Here is a 15,984-nt window from a genome sequence, read left to right as displayed (position 1 = left end):
AAAAAAAAAAAAAATCGGCCATACCATGCTGAATACGCCGGTTCTCGTCCGATCACCGAAGCTAAGCAGCATTGGGCTCGGTCAGTACTTGGGAGGGAGACCACCTGGGAACACCGAGTGCTGATGGCACTTCCTTTTGTTTTGTTTTTTTCTCACCGCACGCAGCTGGCTTCTCCATTTATTTTCTTACTGTCACTTTGGCGTCGCAGATTCTACTGGCTGCAGATGAGCCGAGCAGGCCGTGTCACGTTAATATCTGTGTCGATTCAATCATCACTTTGCGCGCATGAACGAAGAGGTGCGACGCGCATATGTATACGGCGCAGAATTTCTCGAGGCGATCGCGTGCGTGACTTCTCAGTGACAGTTTGACGCGTACGTACCTCATTCACCAGTTTGCCGTGCAACTTTCACAGTTTTTGAGACCATTTGCAGTGGCCACAAGCGCACAGTTCGGGCTCATCGTTGAACGGAGTGCAGTCCGTGCACCATGCATTCATGTGTAAACGACTCGCGATCGTCGCTCTCGCACTGCTCTTTAATTTTTGGAGTGCCAAAGCGCGCTCTGTTCGCCAGAATGGCTGGAAACAGCTCATAACATGTAAATGCACACTCGGTGCCTCATCACAAAGACAGCGCTTAACTGCATGTGTAGTCAATGGGCAGTTAAAACAGTACATAAGCCGCTCGAAACGACTCTTTCTCGCCATCGGCCATACCATGCTGATTCTACTTCCGGCCGCCGAGGCGAACGGACGTGCCATCATGTGCTCCGACGGAGCGGTAACAGCGGCCCAGCTGGGTCGCGGAAACAGGATTGCGGACTTACCGGACCAGGATTATCAAGTCATTTTGCCTCAACTGCCATCAGGTCGGAATGTTTTAAATACTGTTTTTCTGCATGCCGATGTGAGATGTCGGCCGTATCGCGTGGAAGACTTCCGCGATGCGTTGGATAGTCTGGATATGCTCCCCGAGGTGATTGCCTTGGGGGCGTACCAGATGAATCACGTCTGGGCGCTTACATTCAAGAGCGGAGACGGGATGAAGAAAATGTTGGCCCTGCGTGATTTCAAGGTGAAAGAACGACGATGCGTCATCATCGACCCAATGAACCAGGACGTGAGGCTGAAGTTGCACTGGCTTGTCTACGGTGTTCATGACGACGACGTGCGATCTGCCCTGGCACCTTTTGGGAAGGTAACGGACATTTCGAAAGAAAAGTGGCGTGTCAGTGGCGTTGCGGACAAAGCATCAACGACAAGAGTAATTGGGCTCAAGCTGAAATCCGGTGTTTCGGTGGATGACCTCCCGCACCAGCTCCGCGTAGCAGGCGAGTTGGCTCTGGTTGTAGTGCCGGGCAGAGCTCCGCTTTGTCTCCGGTGCCGGACTGCGGGGCACATTAGACGCGAGTGTCGTGTTCCTCGTTGCACCCGATGCAGGCGCTTTGGTCATCGGGAGGACATGTGCGTTAAAACTTACGCGAGTGTTACTGGACCACTGCAACAAGAGGACGCTTCAGACCTCATTATGGATGAAGCCGATGCCGAGGAAGCAGCGAAAGGGCGGCTAGAAGTGTCCACGCGACGCCCTAACGCGTCTTCCGAAAATTCTGAAGGCTCCACGCAGGCCGCAAGCCGCGACACGAAAAGCCAGTCACTTGCTACACAAGTAAAGACGCCTTCGGAGGCTGCTGAGAAGTCCTCCGAGAGCACCTTGTCGGAGGGCCAGCCAGACGAACACACCCAGGACGGCATGCAGTCACCTGAAGTTACGAAGGCTGCGTCTAGTAGTGACCGAAGAGCAGCGTCAGCCGCAGGCAATGGAAGTCAGCGGGAGCCGATGGAATTAACTGTGAACTCAAAAAGAACGCACGGGGACAGCGTGGGAGCAGGAGACGGCCTTGACTACACTAACAACGAGGGACCGCCCCCCAAAGCCGTCATGCCACGGCGACCTAGCTTCAGACCGAAGCCAAACATCTCCCTCGACCGGAATACGGTCGGGACACCGCCCTCGTAGCAAAGAGCGATTGTGAAGTTTGTGCACAAGGAACTGGACAAATCCTTCAAGGTGCTTCGACCGAGAAGCAAGGCCTCTTCGCAGTGGCTACGGGCTCAACCAAAAAAGCAAGTGCACATGCTCAACTGCTTCCCAGACTGCCGTGGTAAGCGCTGTGCGGTCCTTTTGTTTTGCAATTAAATGGCAGTAAACCTCCAGTCTGCGTTACGTATAGCCACCTTAAACGTTCGCGGAATGACAGCGAGGCGGCGGCAATATCAAGTTAGTCGGCTATTTCTTGAAAACGAATTGGACTTGGTCGCTATACAAGAAACGAAGGTAGAAAGTGAAGAACAAACGGACCGCATGGTGCAACCATTCAGAGATAGGTACAATGTATGTGTGTGTCATGCTGTTGGCAATTCGGCAGGATGTGTTATTTTTATTCGCAACAGTCTGGGCATTGTCGAGGAGGCAGTCACAGTGTGCCCTTCTGGACGCCTGATTGTTGTTGACTTTTCCTTCTCTAATTTGAAATGGCGTATGATATGCGTCTATGCACCTAATAAGGAAGGGGAGCGTAGGTTGTTCTTCGAGCAGCTCGAACAGCATTTGAAGGGTGAAAGATGTGTTGTTATGGTGGGTGACTTCAATTGTGTATGTATGCCTGAAGATCGCGTAAAACTTCAGCCTGTGAAGGACCCCAGCGCACACTTATTAAGGACGTTAACCACAGAGTATCATCTAGAAGATGTTGGTTGGCTTCTGTCACCTAATGGAGAATGCCAGTACACCCATTTCCAAAGAGAAAGCCATGCGAGGCTAGATCGTGCATACATTTCCCTAGAACTCGCGCCTCTGTGCCGAAGTTATGAAGTTAAGCACGTGTCTTTTACAGATCACAGCCTAGTAGTTTTTTGCATAGGAGCAAAGGAAAATAAATCTAAATTTAACTGGGAGCTTTGGAAATTTAATTCTAAACTTTTGGATGATGAGAGCTATGTGAACGAAGTAAAGGAAATGTTCAACGCACTGTTTGCGACGAAATCAGGGGACTGGATGAGTGAGTGGGAAAGTTTTAAGAACAATATAAAAATGAAAGCAATAGAAAGAGCAACCATTTTACGACATGTCAGTAAAGAGAACGAGCAAGATCTGCACCGTCAACTCAACTTGTTGCTGAACCTAGATAGCGGGACGCCTGGATTGTGGTCGAAGCAGATTAAAGAAGTTAAGAATAAACTTGAGCTTATCGATGAAGAAAGATATAGGGGAGCTATTGTGCGAGCACGAGCAGAGCGATTATGGGTTGGCGAGACACCGAACAAGCGCTCACTCGGTGACGAGAAAAGATACGTGGAAAAAAACAAAATTAAAAAGATTCTTCACCATAACGAAGTTGCAACAGAATGCGAGGTTATCAAAGAAGCGTTTGCAGAGTACTATAGTGAGCTACTTGGGCGGGCTAAGCAAAGGAAAGAACAATTCGAAAGTCAGTTTTTGCAGACCATGCCCAGGCTTGAGGATGAAGTTAAAGCCAGGCTTGAGCAACCAATCAGTGTAATTGAAATTGAGCAGGCTATAGAAGAAATAAGCGCTGGAAAATCACCCGGTCCTGACGGATTAGGGGCTGCTTTTTACAAGAAATTCAAATCAGAAGCCAGCAGGGCACTGTACTGCGTAATAAAGGAAGCATACCATGTTAAACAAATGCCGCCATCTTTCAAAGCTTCACATATTGCCTTAATTCCTAAATCAGATGACGCAGTCAAACTTCTATCGGTGGAGTCCTATCGGCCTATAAGCCTTACAAATGTGGATTATAAATTGTTTATGAAAGTGTTGGCAAGGAGGGTGCAAGGTGTCATTAAACAGTTGGTAGGTCCACACCAAACGTGCGGCATTAAGGGCCGCACTATCTGTACGAATGTACACACAGCAAGATGCGTTTTAGAGTGTTGTGATGCAGACGGAAGACATGTAGCAATGATGCAGCTTGACTTGTCAAAAGCATTTGACAACGTTTCACATGACGTCCTTTTCACCATTTTAGAGCATGTAAATATCGGAAGTGTTATCGTAGATGGAGTCAAAATGGCATACGCTGGGTGCTCTACCCGTATTATTGTAAATAAAAGTCTTACTGACGCAATAGCCGTGCGATCGTCAGTGAGGCAAGGATGTCCATTGTCCCCTCTTCTATTTGCCTTGTATCTAGAGCCCTTTTGTTTAAGCCTGATTAATAATGAAAGAATCCGTGGATTCAAGCTACAAGCATCTGAAGTGAAAGTACTTGCGTACGCGGATGATATAGCCATTTTCTGTGTGAACCGACAAAGCGTAAGTGAGGCAGTCGAGGTTGCTGGCGGTTTTTGCACCGCAACTGGCTGTGAGATTAACTGGGAAAAATCGGCTGGCTTTTGGCATGGTAACTGGTACGAAAGACCGGAAACGTTTGCAAACATGCGATGGACATCGTTGCCTACGAAGTATCTGGGTATGCCACTTGATAGCTATCAAGATAGCGAACAGTACTGGCGTCAAGAGACAGAAAGGGTCAGGGAAAAGGCGCAAGGCTGGCAAGGCCGTAATTTGTCCATGTTTGCCCGCGCGACTGTCTGCAATCTTTTTTTGATATCCAAGGTGTGGTTCGTACTCCAATTTTTGTTCATGAAACGCACAAATCTGCAAAAAATTCACAGAGTGTTCGCGGTTTTCATTTGGGGGGCAAGTTGGGAACGTACTAGTAGGACGAATTTGTTTCATTCTGTTTGTAATGGTGGATTAGGCCTGTCTCACCTGTTTTTAAGACAAATTGTGTCGCGATTTATTTTTCTGCGGGACCAGAAAGACTACTTTTTGCGCACAGTAATGCAAGTGCACTTAAGCAATGCCTTACCTGGATTTATTGTTTCATCATGCAATGACGGTGGACGCGCAGTAACTGGGTTTTGGCGAGAAGTTGTACTTGCAGTACAAATCTTAAAGGCTCGATTTTCCCTTGAGTACTTAAGTTCAGTGCAAAGGAAAAAACTGTACAGAGACCTACTGGATACAATGTTGCCAACACCCAGGTACCGAACAATATACTGTGGAGGCCCAGGAAATGATGTTTTAAAGAGAGTTAAAAAGATGAATATTAAGCCCAGCATTAAAACCTTCTTCTTTAAACTTCATACAGGCACGCTCCCAGTTAAGACTTGGTTAGAGGAAAAGGGAATATTCGTTCCATGGACAACTAACTGTATATTATGCAAGAAACCAGAAACAATAGATCATGTATTTATTGATTGCTGGGATCCAGTCTTCTACTGGGACATCTTGCAAAGGACTCTAAAGAAAGACCTACCAATAACACCGTACGGAATCCGTTTTCTACCAATTGAAAACGATGGAGACATTCCTTATGATCTAATCATGGTTCTGGGGCTCCACAGCATATGGCGAACAAGGATGGCTGTTAGGCACGCCGATGTAAACGTCCGTCCAGTCAGGGAGAATTTCATTGAAAGCATTTTGTACTTACGAGATGTTTACCGTACATTGCCAGAACCTCCAGACTGGATTGGCGTCCTAGATGAACTTGTTCATTTTAAGAAGTTTTAAGCATTCACGCTGACCACGGCATGGTCACCGTGTTTTATCTGTATATATTTGCAGTGTATTTGTCAAAGCAGGCAATAAAAAAAAAAAAAAAAAAAAAAATCGGCCATACCATGCTGAATACGCCGGTTCTCGTCCGATCACCGAAGCTAAGCAGCATTGGGCTCGGTCAGTACTTGGGAGGGAGACCACCTGGGAACACCGAGTGCTGATGGCACTTCCTTTTGTTTTTTTTTTTCTCACCGCACGCAGCTGGCTTCTCTATTTATTTTCTCACTGTCACTTTGGCGTCGCAGATTCTACTGGCTGCAGATGAGCCGAGCAGGCCGTGTCACGTTAATATCTGTGTCGATTCAATCATCACTTTGCGCGCATGCACGAAGAGGTGCGACGCGCATATGTATACGGCGCAGAATTTCTCGAGGCGATCGCGTGCGTGACTTCTCAGTGACAGTTTGACGCGTACGTACCTCATTCACCAGTTTGCCGTGCAACTTTCACAGTTTTTGAGACCATTTGCAGTGGCCACAAGCGCACAGTTCGGGCTCATCGTTGAACGGAGTGCAGTCCGTGCACCATGCATTCATGTGTAAACGACTCGCGATCGTCGCTCTCGCACTGCTCTTTAATTTTTGGAGTGCCAAAGCGCGCTCTGTTCGCCAGAATGGCTGGAAACAGCTCATAACATGTAAATGCACACTCGGTGCCTCATCACAAAGACAGCGCTTAACTGCATGTGTAGTCAATGAGCAGTTAAAACAGTACATAAGCCGCTCGAAACGACTGTTTCTCGCCAAACCAACACCAACCCCACCGATGCCATTGACGAGCCCAATGTCAAGGAGGGGAAGAGAGAAGGCCGCCGCGTGACGAGAAAAGCCCTTGCAGCCGCCAGCCACCCTTGCGAGGTGGAGAGGGGTACTTCGGTAGGCGGTAGCGGGGGCCGCATGCCACATGTCCGGTAAGCTTTCCCCCCCACAATGGATCCCTCCCAGCTGTCGCTTAAAGTGGCCACCATTAACGTGGTGAGCCTTATAAAAACAAAAAGGAAAAGATGGCTTCTCGATTTAATTAATGAAAACAGCGTTGACGTTGCTCTTTTACAAGAAACCAAAATTTCCAGTGCGGACGATGCTAAATTCTTCGTTCGTTACTTTGGAGCTCAATTCTGGTGTTTCCATACAATCACGACATCAAGGGCAGGAGGCACCGCCATTCTCATTAGGAAAAAAGATAACGTCACCATTGTTGACTGCGAGCTGGGAGAGGATGGGCGCTTTTGTCTCGTTGATGCCCTTGTGGGGAGGGAGCTGACTCGCTTTGTGTGTGTCTATGCCCCGAATGAGGCAACGGCACGGTCCGAGCTCTTTCGATCTCTCCGTCCTTTTCTTCTTGTCCCCGGAATCGTATACTTCGGAGGTGATTTTAACTGCGTACTCAGCACGAGTGATAGAGCGGGCGGGGGAGGCGGTGTGGATGCGTCGGCGCGGGTGTTAAGAGAGGTCCTTCGAGATTCTGACCTGGTGGACGTGGCGCTCGGACGAACGGGATCGACTGCGCGCTACACCCGCTGGCGCGGCACAGCGCAGGCTCGCCTCGATCGCATCTATGTCTGCGGTGAGGCGCTCCAACGCGTCCGCAGCTACACCGTCACTCCTGTGTGTTTCTCTGACCATGGCCTGGTCTCGTGCGTGCTGGGTGCCTTAACATGTCGAACAGGAAAAACAGTGGAAAGACGATGGATAATGAACTCGACTATCCTTTGCAACGAAGAGTTCTTAGATAAAGTAAATAAGGATATTGCTAGGCTTAAGTCTGGATCGGTTAATGCAGTAGAGTGGGAGTTATTTAAAACAAAAGTTAAAACCATTGCCACAGAGATCGGAACAAAAATTGCCGCGTCCGCTAAAGCTAAAATCCGGCACCTCACAGGCACCCTTCAGGGCCTTGTCGAGGCCAACGAAGAGATGCCGGGAGAATTTTCTGCTGACATTCGGAAAGTTAAAGAGGAACTTCGATCAGAACTGGAACGGCGTTATTGGGGCGCACTCGTCCGCAGTCGAGAGCAAAGAGTCCAGTACGAGGCGCAGCCATCAAAGCTCTTTTGTGCCTTCGAACGGGAGCAGGCTGCACGGGTTACTATAAGGGAGGTTATTAACAGCGGCACCACTGCGCGAGGGCATGGCGAGGTGGCGCAGGCCTTCGATGAATACTATCGCAAGCTTTTCCAGGCTGGAAAACCGCTGGATCCCGTGCCATCCGAAGTCCTGAGCGAACTGCCCAAAGTTCCTCAGGAGATTAGGGAGGCAACAAACTCCTCATTGACTGCTGACGAGATAGAGCGCGTAATTGCAAAACTCCCTAAGAATAAGTCACCCGGACCGGACGGCATAACAGCCGAATTTTACCAATGCTTTAGAAGTGAACTCAGCCCAATTCTAGCGGAGGTGTTCGCGGATATAAGGAAACGAAAACTTCTCCCGCCTTCTATGCGGCGCAGCAATTTAGTCCTGATTCCTAAGAAACCTTCCCCCGAATCAACCCCCGACGTAGCCGATTTCAGGCCAATCAGTCTTCTTTCCACGGACTATAAGATTCTGGCTAGAGCTCTCGCTCGTCGACTCGAGACCGCCCTCAGCACTGTGGTGGGAGAGCATCAAACATGCGGCTTCAAAGGGCGCTCCATAAATACCAACTTACATCGCATGAGGACGGTCCGCGAGGCGGCGGATGTGGGGCTCCTTCCCTTGGCCATTCTCCAGATCGATTTGAGGAAGGCGTTTGATCAGGTTGACCGGGCTTTCCTCTTTTCTCTCCTTCAGCAGTGCGAAGTAGGTGACGACATAATAGATTGGCTCAAAATTTGTTACACTGAAATTAGTACTGCAATCGTCCTTAACGGTATACCAGGCGCGCCGATACAGGTGAATAGATCAGTACGACAAGGGTGTCCGATGTCGCCTGTTCTCTTCACCTTGTATCTGGAACCTCTATGTCGCATGGTTCTTGCGTCTAAAACCATCAAGGGTCTAGATCTTGGCGGCCAAGAACTGCGCGTCCTCGCATACGCGGACGATGCAGCCTTCATTTGCACCTCCCAACAACAAGTGGGGGAGGTGATTCGATTGGCAAACTCCTTCTGTCAATTTTCTGGAGCCGAATTAAATTTAAACAAATCGCAAGGCGCCTGGTTGGGAGACTGGAGAGGGAAGCCCCGCCAACTCTTTGGAGTAGAATGGACCGAAAAAATTGACGAATATCTAGGCGTTAATCTAGATATTAGCAAAGCGATCATGAACAGATGGCAACCCAAACTAGTTGCCGCTGAAAGGAAGCTAGACCCATGGCGGCCGAGACACATAGCCATGTTCACGAGAGCCTATGTATGCAACGCGGTGGTCTACCCGGCGGTACTATACTCAGCCAGAGTGACCACAATCGACAGGGGCTCCGTGGGTAGGCTACACAGATCATGGGCAGTCTTCGTTTGGCGCTCTACGGCAGAGCCCATGCGCCGAAGCAATCTCTTCTGGGGCATGGAGCGAGGCGGACTGGGCTTAGTGAACGTAGAACTTAAACTTGTAGTCCAAAGGCTCATTTTCTTTCGAAGCCAAAAGGATAATTTTCTTCGCGCGGCCACTCAGTATCTAGGCTCGGCGCACTTGACCCCTTGGTTGGCCACAACTAAGCCAATAGGTAACGGCATGAGAGCCACAGCCTTCTACAAGGAGATAGCGCAGTCCCTGGCGCTGCTGCAAGGGCTTTTTTCGTGGGAGTACCTGCTCGCAGTAAAACCGAGAAAGCTTTACTGGGACTTGCTGGCACAATTTCTGCAACCTCCATTATATCGACAACCACCCATAGGGGTGGGCAAGAATGATGTCCTCAAGCGAGTCAGGAAGCTGCCCGTTCCAACAGGCTCCAAGGATTTCTTCTTTCGTTTCCACACAGGAGTTTTGCCCGTGAAAGCTCGTCAGGAAGAGCGGGGTTTCTTCCTACCATGGGGCGCAAACTGTCTCCTGTGTGGCCGACGGGAGACCACTCAACATGTATTTATGGAATGCAACACGGCGCACATCTTCTGGGACGAAGTAAGGGGATTTTTCGCCACTGATTTCGAAGTGACATGGCCAGGGCTCTTGTGTCTCGACGCGTCTTGTGATCGACCAGAACTTCGAGACATTGTGATAGTGCTTGCGTTGCATGCCCTCTGGCGTGCGCGCGTGGATGTGGTGGAGTGCGTGCGTTGGCCGAAACCAGCGTGGCGGCACCTATTGGACAAAACAGAGTGGACAGTGAGTGCACTGGAGTCCTCTGGCACCGACGAAAACCTGCAGGAGGAACTACAGCGAGGCTGCCGCGCTGTGATGGTCTTCAAGACACGCCAGTACGAACGGTTTGGGTGCCGCTGATGCTTCACGCTGCGTTGCACAAGTGGCGTTTTTTTTTTTTTTTTTTTTTTTTTTTTTTTTTTTTTTTTGTGGGTTTTTCTCTCTACTTTTCTGGTTTCCCCCTTTGTCCTTTAGTGGCGGCTCATTGTAGGCTTATATGTTACACTTTTTCTGACCCTTTCTTGCCAGACCTCTGGACATAATTTTTTATTGTCCTTAATGTCCCCTCACGCTTCCTATGGCCGACGTTGACACTAGAAGCAATCAATGCACTCGGCTATTGGCTGAGTTGCTGCCTTGTACATATATGTGTAAATAAAGGTTTTTGTTACTGAAAAAAAAAAAAAAAAAAAATCGGCCATACCATGCTGAATACGCCGGTTCTCGTCCGATCACCGAAGCTAAGCAGCATTTGGCTCGGTCAGTACTTGGGAGGGAGACCACCTGGGAACACCGAGTGCTGATGGCACTTCCTTTTGTTTTTTTTTTTCTCACCGCACGCAGCTGGCTTCTCCATTTATTTTCTCACTGTCACTTTGGCGTCGCAGATTCTACTGGCTGCAGATGAGCCGAGCAGGACGTGTCACGTTAATATCTGTGTCGATTCAATCATCACTTTGCGCGCATGCACGAAGAGGTGCGACGCGCATATGTATACGGCGCAGAATTTCTCGAGGCGATCGCGTGCGTGACTTCTCAGTGACAGTTTGACGCGTACGTACCTCATTCACCAGTTTGCCGTGCAACTTTCACAGTTTTTGAGACCATTTGCAGTGGCCACAAGCGCACAGTTCGGGCTCATCGTTGAACGGAGTGCAGTCCGTGCACCATGCATTCATGTGTAAACGACTCGCGATCGTCGCTCTCGCACTGCTCTTTAATTTTTGGAGTGCCAAAGCGCGCTCTGTTCGCCAGAATGGCTGGAAACAGCTCATAACATGTAAATGCACACTCGGTGCCTCATCACAAAGACAGCGCTTAACTGCATGTGTAGTCAATGGGCAGTTAAAGCAGTACATAAGCCGCTCGAAACGACTCTTTCTCGCCATCGGCCATACCATGCTGAATACGCCGGTTCTCGTCCGATCACCGAAGCTAAGCAGCATTGGGCTCGGTCAGTACTTGGGAGGGAGACCACCTGGGAACACCGAGTGCTGATGGCACTTCTTTTGTTTTTTTTTTCTCACCGCACGCAGCTGGCTTCTCCATTTTTTTTTTCTCACTGTCACTTTGGCGTCGCAGATTCTACTGGCTGCAGATGAGCCGAGCAGGCCGGGTCACGTTAATATCTGTGTCGATTCAATCATAACTTTGCGCGCATGCACGAAGAGGTGCGACGCGCATATGTATACGGCGCAGAATTACTCGAGGCGATCGCGTGCGTGACTTCTCGGTGACAGTTTGACGCGTACGTACCTCATTCACCAGTTTGCCGTGCAACTTTCACAGTTTTTGAGACCATTTGCAGTGGCCACAAGCGCACAGTTCGGGCTCATCGGTGAACGGAGTGCAGTCCGTGCACCATGCATTCATGTGTAAACGACTCGCGATCGTCGCTCTCGCACTGCTCTTTAATTTTTGGAGTGCCAAAGCGCGCTCTGTTCGCCAGAATGGCTGGAAACAGCTCATAACATGTAAATTCACACTCGGTGCCTCATCACAAAGACAGCGCTTAACTTGTAGGGCTCGTGGCGCGCCGCGCTTTCGAAGGCCGCGCCACTTCCCAATGCTCCCTGCGCGCGTGCCTGTTTCCCTCTCCCCGCTCGCGCGGGGATAACCGGTCCCGCGCGAGGGGGCTATAGGGAACCAAAGCTGGAGTTTGCTCCGCGACGCCAGCGCTCGGTTTCCAGCGGAGCGGAGAGGAACTACAAAACCTACGCGCATCCGCGCCCGCGCTGCGCGTGGCTGTCTGCGGAGTCTGCGCAGCCCGCTCGCTCGGGAGCGCGTGCTACGTTCAGCCGCGCGTGCACGCGGAGCGGGAGAAGGAGAGTGAGGACGAGGGGGGTTGGTGGCGCGTTCTCGCGCGCAAAGCCGGCGCTCTTTGCCAGTGGGATTTCTTAATTTTGCTTTTTTCTGTGCCCCGGCTGACTTAGAGGCTGGCTGGAGGCATGTTTTTTATCGGTGCTTTTGAAAGCAAGAAATTATGATTAATTGATCGCCGGACATTGTTTTCAAAGAGCGCTTGTTGGCAGGCTCAGACATACATAAAAAAAAAATGAACGCGGATTCGCTGCTTGAAGGCGGGAGGCAAACGACAGGTATCTTGAAGGACTTGAGGCGGCACCTCTTGATGCCTCTGTCCATGTTCACAGAATGAAGGGTCCAGCCTTCGAGTGCTCCTTCCTTTCCCTTTGTGACTGGTCACTTGAAAGGGGCCTATTCAGCTCTTTGGGGACAAACGTTTTAGGCAGTGCTGCCGGCGCCGTGGGGCCTGTTTTCGGCGCGTTTAGGATGCGTTCCCTACAAAGGCACAAAGCATGCCGCCTTACCCTTTGGTTCCTGCCGACACCGGCCAGGGGAAGTTCACTGCTGCGGCGCTGCCATCCGAAATCAATGACCTAGCTACCGTTAACGATGAGGGGTTTCTTAACGACCTGGGTCATTCCCCAGAAGCCGAGGCATGCCATTTTTTGCGGCAGTTTCATCTCCACGAGACGAACAGCGAGGAAATGTCTGACGACTTTCCATGCAGACGGGGACATCTCTCCACGGAAATCTTTGTCTTCTTAATTCCACTGTTACGCTGCGCAATTCCTAGTTCAGTTATCTCCTATAGCGAACGCGCAGTTTTGAGCTCCCGAAGCAGGATCGCGTATGAGGATAGGATGATTGACGTAAAGTGGTGGCATTAATGACGAATATCTGTTTCTTGAGGCCGACCCGGTTCCACGATGGCTGCTTCAGCACCGCCAGTTAGAGAAGTACGACACACGAACGGTACGAGATATCCCCCCCCCCAAAAAAAAAAGAAAAAAAGAAAGGCCCACAACCATCCCGTTACCGTTTCCACACAAGCTTCGCGAAAAAAGTGCGCCGTCATTATTTCCTTCTAGTTCTTTTCTTTCTTTCTTCTTCCCCCCTCATTGTTAGAGCGCGACGGTGGCCACAATGCGGCCGGAGGAGGAGAGAAACGACCGAGCGCGCGCGCGCAAACACGTGCTAGAAAGCAGCGCGGAGCAGACGACAACATGCTTTTCTATGCGGCGGCTAGCAGACGACGCGGCCGGGCTGCGCGTAGATTTTGACGGGGTCTCCATGGAGGGCGCTGACGCACAGAGCGGCGCAGCGCCCCCTGGCCCAGGTTTTCTCCCCTATAAAAGAAGGCACGCGCCGCCGCCTCGCTCTCTTCTTGGTCCCTGGCGCTTCCTGGTCCCTGGCTCGTCGCTCCCGCTTCCCTCCCGGCTCTCCACGGAAACGACCTGCAGCCACCCGGACGACAAGATCCCTGTGAGATTAAATATGTTTGTTATACGGCCCACTGTGTGTTTGTCGTGCGCATCCCTCGGGCAGAGGAATCGCCCACAACTGGCACCCAACTGGGGCTGAATTAGCACCCATGTGGACGATTTTTCTGCCAACGTGGCAGCGCACGGCAACACGACGGGCCGGTCCTTTGTATGTTAGGCGCGACGCCATTTTGAGTTTAGGGCTATCGTGTGTACAGATGACACGGAGTGTAGTATAGTAGTGTTTGTACAGTGTTTTATTTTGTTTTGGGTTATGTGCGTGTTTGTTAGTGTCGGGCGGTTTGTGTTTTAATTTTTTTTTGTGCATATGTTCGTTTTATGAAGTGTTTAGCCTTTTGTGACTAGCCTCTTGATGCGGGCTAGGTGGTAGTCGTGCGCGTTTAGGCTCCCGACCGGCCTTAGTTGTTGAGTGAAATGCCTCCGAGAAAAGACGTGCCAGATAGGGCCGCCGCTTCGGACGCCAGTGCGTCCGGAAGTGAGGTAAAGGACGCGGTAGAGTCTGTGCAGGTTACCGATGCGGCCGCCTTGATGAGGCAGATGAACGAGGTGTTATCGGTGTTCGCCCTTCAGCTCGGTTCGGTGGCTAGCGCCAACCAAGCCACAGCTGCGGCGGCAGTCTCGCGTCCGCGGATAAATGTAGAGGTTCCCTCCTTTTCCGGCTACACGGACGTGAAGTCAGTCCACGAGTTCTTGCAAGAACTCGAGGATTATCAGACGGCACTGGGTTCCCCAGACGACGTGGTGCTAGCGCAGGTAATCCCCGTGGCACTTGTTGAGAGCGCGGCGCGGTGGAGACGCTGCCAGCCGGCCTTCCAGTCGATGGCAGACTTCACAGATCGCTTCCGCGCCGAGTTCTTGCCGCCCGATTACGAACGCCGGATGCTTGAGGAGCTAGCGTTGCGCACACAGCACCCAGAGGAGAGCCTCCTCGAGTATGTACGCGCAATGCAGGAGCTCTACAAGAGGGCAGATCCCACGGCAACCGATCTTGAACAGGTCGCGCGCGTGATGAGGCAATGCCATCCGCGCTTCAAGCCGTATTTGCGGGGACGTGGTTTTGCAAACCTCGAGGCCCTAGCACAGGAAGCGAAGGTAGTACAGGCGGATTTACTCGCTGAATTGCGCTACCAGCCACCCCCCAGGCCAGCCGAATCGCTAGAGCCGCGATGCGCCTGGGCCGGAGGCCAAGACTCCGCGCCGCGCGCCAGGGGCGCAGACGTAATGACGATTGGGCAGGAAAGGCCAGCGGAAGGCTCCGATATTCCTCGCGCTCTTGACCCGTACGCGTTCGAGCAGCGGCGTCGAGCTGGGCTCGCCAGCGACGTCCGCATAGGCGCGGAGAGAGGGGAAATACGTCCCCAACCGCTTCGTGGAACGCGGCATCCCCCGACCGCGCGGCAGGTGAACGATCGGCTTTGCTGGAATTGCAACCAGCCGGGCCACGTGGCACGAGAGTGTCAAGCAAGGCGTACGCAGGGAAACGCGGACCGCCGGCGGCCATAATTGGTAACACCAGCCTGTCGCCGTCGGCGGGAGAATTTCGTGGTAACCACGGCGGAAAATGGGAAATGTACTCCCACGCCGCGTCACTGGGCGACCGCCCCGGGGGCGCAGAGGCTTTTGTCCCCCTCGCCTGTAGAGCGCAAGGAATGTTGTCGCGCTCGAGCCCTTTTATGCTAGTGCGGTTAGTTGGTCAAAGCTACTCGGCACTCGTTGACACGGGCTCAACTCTGTCATTGGTCGGTGATGATGTTTTCGAAGCCTGCCGTAGATGTAACATCCGTGTAAGGCCAGCAGAAACCACTTTGAGCTTAGCAGCAGGGACAACAAAAGCAGAAGGAGCGGTGCGTCTGGTCCTGCGTTTTGACGGCAGGAAGCGGAGGCATCGCTTCGTCTATCTGCCCGGCTTAGCCATACCAGTTATTCTGGGAAGAGATTTTCTTTCGAGCGAAGGCATTGTGCTTGACATGGGGGAGAACGGCTATCGCTACAGCCCCTTCACCCCCCTCATTCCCTTTGTTAGCGCACCCAAACAGGAATGCGTCGCTGAGCGAGCGAGCGTTCACGCTTTTGTCGCAGAGGGCTCCCCCGCGACACTGAATGGTAGCCCATTAGAAGCAATTATCGCGTCCTTCTCGGGAACCGGTAGTCAGCGCCGAAGGCTCGTAGAAACTTTACTCCCGTTTTCGGATTGTTTCACAGAGAAACCAGGCAGGACCGACTTGCTTCAGCACGAGATCGAAACGGGTGATGCGCGCCCTTTCAGATGTAACCCGCGGCCGTTAAGCGCGCATAAGAGACAGCTTCTCGACAGCGCCCTTGACGAGATGATTGATACCGGCGCGGTGAGACCCTCACAAAGTCCCTGGGCGTCCCCAGTGGTTCTAGCGCCAAAGAAAGATGGTTCGGTCAGGCTGTGTGTTGATTATCGAAAGCTCAACTCACTGACGCCTACGGTTGCGTACCCTTTCCAGTCGATCGAGGCTGTGATGTACGCGTTAGGGAACGCAAGGTTCTTCACA

The 15,984-nt window shown here is 51.5% G+C and overlaps 1 protein-coding gene, 1 non-coding gene and 3 pseudogenes across 2 annotated transcripts; all 5 read left to right on the top strand.

Annotated features, from left to right (window-relative positions):
• Positions 1–10: 10 nt before the first annotated feature.
• Positions 11–129, top strand: LOC146180953 (5S ribosomal RNA; annotated as a pseudogene).
• Positions 130–734: 605 nt separating this feature from the next.
• Positions 735–3,665, top strand: LOC146180952 (uncharacterized). Its single transcript, XM_084576202.1, has one exon. The coding sequence runs from the start codon at positions 766–768 to the stop codon at positions 2,020–2,022; it is 1,257 nt and encodes a 418-aa protein (XP_084432328.1). The 5' UTR covers positions 735–765; the 3' UTR covers positions 2,023–3,665.
• Positions 3,666–5,702: 2,037 nt separating this feature from the next.
• Positions 5,703–5,821, top strand: LOC146180951 (5S ribosomal RNA; annotated as a pseudogene).
• Positions 5,822–10,345: 4,524 nt separating this feature from the next.
• LOC146180950 (5S ribosomal RNA) lies at positions 10,346–10,464 on the top strand (annotated as a pseudogene).
• Positions 10,465–11,039: 575 nt separating this feature from the next.
• Positions 11,040–11,158, top strand: LOC146180949 (5S ribosomal RNA). Its single transcript, XR_014700540.1, has one exon. It is a non-coding gene; the product is annotated as a 5S ribosomal RNA (ribosomal RNA).
• Positions 11,159–15,984: the final 4,826 nt, after the last annotated feature.

This window comes from Amblyomma maculatum, chromosome 8, assembly GCF_055883805.1.
Source record: "Amblyomma maculatum isolate TAMU_Amacu chromosome 8, ASM5588380v1, whole genome shotgun sequence".
NCBI classification, from domain to species: domain Eukaryota; kingdom Metazoa; phylum Arthropoda; class Arachnida; order Ixodida; family Ixodidae; genus Amblyomma; species Amblyomma maculatum.
This window is presented reverse-complemented; position numbering and strand designations above follow the sequence as displayed.

What these genes read in the sequence shown, in the direction of transcription:
- LOC146180952 (XM_084576202.1), top strand. Translation starts at nt 766, where the DNA reads ATGTGCTCCGACGGAGCGGTAACAGCGGCCCAGCTGGGTCGCGGAAAC.